Here is a 6,802-nt window from a genome sequence, read left to right as displayed (position 1 = left end):
ATAAAAGTTTGATGAAGTTGCGGCCCGCCATTTGACTGGTGTCTTTAATTGCGGCCCCCCGGTCTCATGTAAGTTAGAAACTCCTGGTCTAACACATTTAAGGTCACCCCCTTGAACCATTAAGATTGCTTCCTAGAACGTGAAGATCCGTTCATTACATCAAAAGTTATTTAGGGTGATTCCTTTTTTATTTTGCGCACTGTGCATTAAACAGTTTGTTCAAAGTATAGTTTTTAAGAAAGGTTAATTTTTTAATAGATTTTTAAAAAATTTATTTTTTTCCTTACATAAAATTGTTACTGATATTGCATAAAATTACGATTTATGTCGCACAAAATTACTATTTTTATTGCATAAAACTGTTATTGTTATTGAGTAAAATTGTTATTGTTATTGCATAAAATTGCGATTTATGTCGCACAAAATTACTATTTTTATTGCATAAAATTGAAATTTTTATTGCACGAAATAACTATTTTTATTTATATAAAATTACTATTTTTCATTAAAACGATAAAAATACATTTATTCAGTCGTAGTTTTTTTTTTCTCCATTCGTTGCGAAATTACAACTACTCATCTAAAATGTGTTATTTTAGGAAAAATAAATAACAAGTAGAAGAAAATAAGAAATGACAGAAACATTCAAAAAACTTAATAAAATGAACTGAAGATAATAAAGAATTTGTAGAAGAGATCAGTTTAAAAAAAAACAAAGAAAAAGGAAAAAAAAAATAACTGCTGAATCGTTGAATATCTCTTTCAGTTCATATTATCTGCTGCTGTGTTTATGATAAACACGTTTCACACGAAATGTGAGAAACAAAATATGAAGTCATCTTGTTTTAAATCGAAGCTTAAATCGAAGAATCTAAGCAGGAATAAATGTATTTTCTTTAGCTTATTAACCGCTTCCTTGATTATTCCGAATTAACTCGGGTATGTATAGATAGTAAATATTTATAATCCCGAGTAAACTCGGTCATAGCAGAATTCGGCGATACGTTTTGTTTTATCACGTTTTTATTCGGCCGGTAGCAAAACAAAAAACAATAATAATCCGCTGTGATTGGAAGTTGGCCAATTTTTGTTTGGGCTATTTGCGGGACTGCAGACGCGTTTTGTACAATTGTATAAGCGATGGTTGATGAATTTGTATGGAAAAAAAGTCGAAGACCATTGTATAAAGAGCTTTCAATATCTTTTTGGCAAATATGGAAATATAGTCCCAATAGTTTGGTCAGAAAAGTGCTCCGAAGTTCGAATCCCGTAACGCAATTTTAATTTTTGGGTATATATCTATACCTCAATAACTTTTTAAGTGGAATGAAAATGTTTTGACCACAATTATAAAATTTGCTAATTCAAAGACAATTCCAAGTAATAAAAATAACGACTTTTAGCAAATATTTATTATTTTTTCTTATTTTATTTAAGAATGGTCGAAAAGAAATTTGAATTTTAAGATATAAAATTTTTTACATTATTTTAAAGCATATAATTTTACGTAGCATAATACAAAATCGGAGCAAAATCGGTTGAATAGTTCTTGAGAAATTGAATGTCAAGGCAATTTCTGAGATATTTAAAATTTGATTTCTCGGCGACTATTTAAAAAATGTCGCTCAAATTTTTTCTTTTGCCATTTCAACTTACAAACTTTTAAATGATGTAAGAAATAGTATATTCAAATTTTTGTATATTCAAATTGTAACAGTTCAAATTTTTTTCGACTATTATTTAATAAAATAATAAAAAATAATAAATATTTACTGAAATCTATTTTTTGCATGGAACTATCATTGGATAAATAAATTTTATAACTGTGTGCAGAAATTGTTCAGTTTTCTTAAAATGTTTTCAAGGAACTACGCAAAAAGTAAAATTAACATTAAGGGATCCAAACTTTGAATCGCTTTTCTGACCTAACTAAGGAGACCGTATTTCCCAGATTGCGGCCACGCCTTATATTTTGGTTTTTAGAAGTCCAAATCCGTTGGAAAAAAGAATATGTATATTCAGAGAAAGTACGTTTTTGTGTCAAATTTCGTACCTTAATATATCGCCTGCACTTATTAATTAACATTTTTCAGGTTATCATTTCAAGTCATTAAGTTTGAGTCCTAGAACGTGAAGATCTGATCATTAGACCGAAAGTAATCAGGAGGGAATCCTTTTTTTGAGCACTGTTACATAGTACTTATTTCGAGCTGTGTTCTGAGTTAAAAGCTCATCGATGTAATTCTTTTCAAAACTCTAACAAAGTTAAATTCATTTCTTATCAGAGAATACTGAATCTATCATCAGTTTCTTATCTTAATATTCTCAGAAAACACTTAATAAAATCGGGGTTTTCCTACTCACGTTTCTTTCTTTAATTTTTTTTTCGTGGAGAAAAACATGCGTTTTGGAAAGCACATGGAGCTAAAACATAAAAAAAAAGTATCTTGCCGCATCAACAGAAACTTTTGATAGAAATTATGTTTCCTTATTACAATTCAAACTGTAAAACTGAAAGATGATGATTTCTTCGTTTAAAGCTACCGAGAGGCATAGATAGCTATTTGCAGAATCTTTCGAAAGTTTAGAAAGGATTAATTGCTTCCATGAAAAGAACTTTTTTTTAAAAAAAAACTTATGATAACTGATAAGTACACTAAAAATGATAACTGATAAATACACTACCGACAACAATGGAAGAGACCCTTTCAATTTTTAATTTTTTTTAAAACTTCTCAGTAAACAGTTAAAGATTATTTTACTACTGTGTATGTAAACTTGTTCATACATATCAATAAAGTTTAAAACTTTTAGAGGTTTGAGATCCGGAAATAAATTGCTAACAAAAAGGAGTCTTCTTGAATATCCTGTGCCAAAAGATACAGCAATAAGCTTTCAGCATCTATACATTATTTTGATATGAGATGAACTGCGCAAAATTGCGTTAACCTAGCTTAAATATCCATAGAAATATGAACATTTATATGAAAAAATACCTTTTTGGTCCAACATTTTCGTTTTATAAATGAAAAAATTTTCAATAAAATCAAACAAAACTTTTGGAGTAATTTTTAACTTAATCTTAAATGTATTATTTCAAAATTTGAAAACAATTCGTTAGAAAAGAGCATTTAAAGTAATCCTTTTATGCTGCTAATGCGTAGAAGACATTTACATTTTTTTTTTTATAATCTTGTTTTGAATCGTATCTGGTTACTTATGAAAAAGTTCGATTTGAATATCTCGAAAATTGAAAAAGTTTTCAGCAGTTTTCTAAGTAGTTTTTATAAATTTTAAAAGAATGCTCTGAATGGTAAAGAGTTTTCCACTAGTTTTATTTTGTTCCATTGAACAAGATTTATTAAAAATAACACCTCAATATAGTGGAACATCTCCTTATTAAAATATCTTATATTTCACACGTTTTCTTTCCTTATATCATCACATTTTGATGCTTGGAAAATCATTGAAGGATCTTATCACTTCTTATTATTATAATCTGTTTTTAGATACAAAATTGTGGAATTTGTGGTAAATCCCTTATAATTTAGAGCTTTTTTTTAAAAGCTACTAAGAAAATTGCTGGAAATTTTTTATATTTCAGAATCGGACTTTCTTCATTAGTTGCGAAATCGGATTCATAACAAAACTATGAATTTTTAAAAAAATGTTTCCCACGCATGCATAGTATGAAAAGACTACTTTAAATACTCATATGTTGCGTAATTTTAAAAGAATCTCTCTTGAATTTTAAAATGATGTTTATGTTATTAATTAAAACTTATTCCAGAAAATTTTGTTTAACTTCATAGATATTTTCTTCAGTTATTGTAAGAAAACATAAGGCAAAAAAAATTACTTCATAAAATTTCTTTTAATTTCTCTTAAATGTAAAAACGTCAATATTGACACAAATAGTTTAACTAGGTTACGGCTCAGTGACATTCCATTTTATTTTATAACCGTCGTCGAATAGCCAACGCAATATTTTGGGTTTACGACTACTAGCGTTCAACTCCGCAGTCTTGTCATTTTGAACCCAATCCAGAAGACAAAGAATTTCCTGGAAGAAGTATTGGGAGAAATATCACCTTCAGTATGGGACATTTGATGGAACTAACCTGTATTTTCGTTACGTGGAGAGGAAAATCAGAAAACTTCTCACGGTTAGTGTGACGTCAAGGGGACCTTACCCCACGATCCGACAACCACTGAGGATATTTCACGTCAGCACCAGCTGCGGATAATTTACTTCAGCCGGGTGCGGAATTCGTATCGACCAGCCATTGCTGGGATTCGAACACGGTTCCTCTCATTGGACGGCAAACGCTTGATCTCCTGAGCCATCACGACCACAGCTCTATTAGGTTGTCTAGAAATTATTTGATGATTGAATCTGCTTCTGCGAACACTCAGGACCGGACCTGAATTAAGGTAAAATTGGGCAACTGCCTGATTGGTAGGGCGCTGGGCCCATGTCCAAGAGGTCATGAGTTCGATTCCGACGGACGAAGACTCCCGCGTAGAAAATTATAACTGATGCACGTTAAATCAGTTGGGTCACAAAGTCCTCCCTGTTTCCATAACAATACATACCTCTATGGGTACTGATCCACGAGTTTCTTTGTCTTCTGGATTGAGTTTTAAATTACAAGGCTACGGAGGTGAACATTGGTAGGCGTGAACCCAAAAGTGCGTCGGCTGTTCACCGACTGTTATAAAATAAAATAGATTAGAATGATTAATGTTCATGTAGTTTTAGCCATTATATTTCAGGAGAAATTCCTAAATGTAAAGAATATTTTAAAAATAAATGTTTCTTTCATAGACTTCATATCACCATAAGTAGGAAACAGTATTTTCATAGAAGCAATCAAGCAAATCATTTCTGCGCAGTATTAGACAGATAAAAAAAAATGCCATCCGGTCTAAAAGTGTGTAAAGGTCAGTCGAGCCATGTGACCTAGGAATCCGTAGAACAGTTGCGGCCTCTCATCTAGAAAAATCGAGCATCGGCAGAAGCGCCCTCCTATCTCCCTTTATAAAAGTATCCAATTGCTCACTTCTGCATACCATTTCCTTCCTCCGACCAAAACAGAAGCTTATCCCTAGTGGATTGGCCACTACTCAATTATCGTCTGCTGTTTGGGCGACGAAAAATGCGTTCCTTCATCTCCTCCGCGATATTCTCTTCCTTATTTATCTTCCTTTTGTTGACGGGTGGAAGATGCGGACCCAGGCATAAGAGGTTCCTCAGAACAGATTTTCTCAACCCTCTCTCTGACAGGTATTTATGTAATTTTTTTCAAAAATAATTATCTCTTAACAGTGTGATCTCGCTAAAATAAACCAGGAATAACACCCGGTTTTAGTGGTCCCATCCGAACTATTATTTATCTATTCAGAAATTATATATATATATATATATATATATATATTATATTATATTATATTATCTATACACGCTGAATATGCGCAGTTAAGAAATTATTTTTAATGTTTAAAATGAACTTTAATTTTTTTTCCAGGTATTTAAATAAATGTTATAAGATTTTTACTATGTTAAGTTAAAAAGTATATAATTTTTTCCCCTTAAGTAAAAATGCATAACAGATTTATGAATGATTGTTTAAAATGAGCATTGAATAATGCGAGGGATTCAAATGGCAGCAGTCGCTTGGAAGGTTGAATCACTTGTAAGTCAAACTTATAAATCTTTTTTTTTCTCTTCAAAAATGGGGAAAATAAAAAGATAAAAAAAAATATTCGTGATAGGATGACAAGTTTTCTAGAGATCTAGTTTTAATAAGACAATATTTCGTTTTAGAATATTATGAATATTTTACTAGAGAATATTTTGACTGTTAATTTCCGTCCCGCAGGGGACTGATCGTTAAGACACGGTTCCCAGCAGATCACCGAAGTCAAGCATCACTGGCTACGGTCAGTGTGCGGGTGGGTGACCACTTGGATCAGTCTGCGTAGGGACGGGACCGAGGGTGTGCGGTATTGGTCCTCGTTAAACTGTGCTACCGTAAAGTGCTCGACTTCGCGCGCAGGTCGTCGGGCTACCGAAGCGGGGGTGCCATCCCCTCCGCAGAGGATCAAAATTGTGATGGCATGTCTTCGGATCATCCTCCGGGATGTTTCCCAGACCGTCGCCAATAGCCCATTGTGCAGCTCTAGTGCAACGTAAAGTAACAACAACAACAACAACTGCTAATTTCCGATTAAAAATTTCGTTCAAGTGAAAAATCGTCTGAAAAGTAAAATTGGTTGCAGTGAGACTACATATTTAGTGAGTGAAATTCACATGGCAAAACTAGTGAGCTAACTCCCCTGTTAGCTGCCGCTCACCAACTCCAATGATTACTTCGCAATAATTGTTGTTTCTTGACCGAAAACAGTTTTTCTACCAAAGTTAAAATTACTCACTTAACATATAGGCACTAAAAGGAATTCATTTTGCTTACGCCATTAGTAGTATAAATATTTAGATTATTATGTTTGATGGGTTGATTAGTTTGCATCACTGTTAAATATTATAGATCAAATTTATGAGACCTGCAGAAGATCAAAGTCTCCTGAAGCGTTGCAATTTTTTTCAATTATTAACCAAGCTAAATCTGATCTTATTTTACTAGCAACGTTACTACAGTTGGTTCATAATCTCAAATGAATCACTCAAGAATTCTTCAATCATTCCGGAAAATAAATAATTTTTGAACGTCTTTTATTTAACTAGGTTACGGCTAGGTTACAACTACAAAATTTTCAAATCAATCATTTTTCCTTAATTTAT

General features: G+C 32.1%; 1 protein-coding gene across 1 annotated transcript in view; it reads left to right on the top strand.

The window, feature by feature from the left end:
- Nucleotides 1-5,032: 5,032 nt before the first annotated feature.
- LOC107446100 (transforming growth factor-beta-induced protein ig-h3) overlaps nt 5,033-6,802 on the top strand; it is a 34,662-nt gene continuing 32,892 nt past the window's right edge. The window contains exon 1 of the mRNA XM_043043861.2: nt 5,033-5,287. Within this exon, the coding sequence (XP_042899795.2) occupies nt 5,160-5,287 (128 nt within the window). The 5' untranslated portion in view covers nt 5,033-5,159. The remainder of the gene's footprint in view (nt 5,288-6,802) is intronic.

This window comes from Parasteatoda tepidariorum, chromosome 8 (assembly GCF_043381705.1).
Source record: "Parasteatoda tepidariorum isolate YZ-2023 chromosome 8, CAS_Ptep_4.0, whole genome shotgun sequence".
Classification (NCBI taxonomy): domain Eukaryota; kingdom Metazoa; phylum Arthropoda; class Arachnida; order Araneae; family Theridiidae; genus Parasteatoda; species Parasteatoda tepidariorum.
This window is presented reverse-complemented; position numbering and strand designations above follow the sequence as displayed.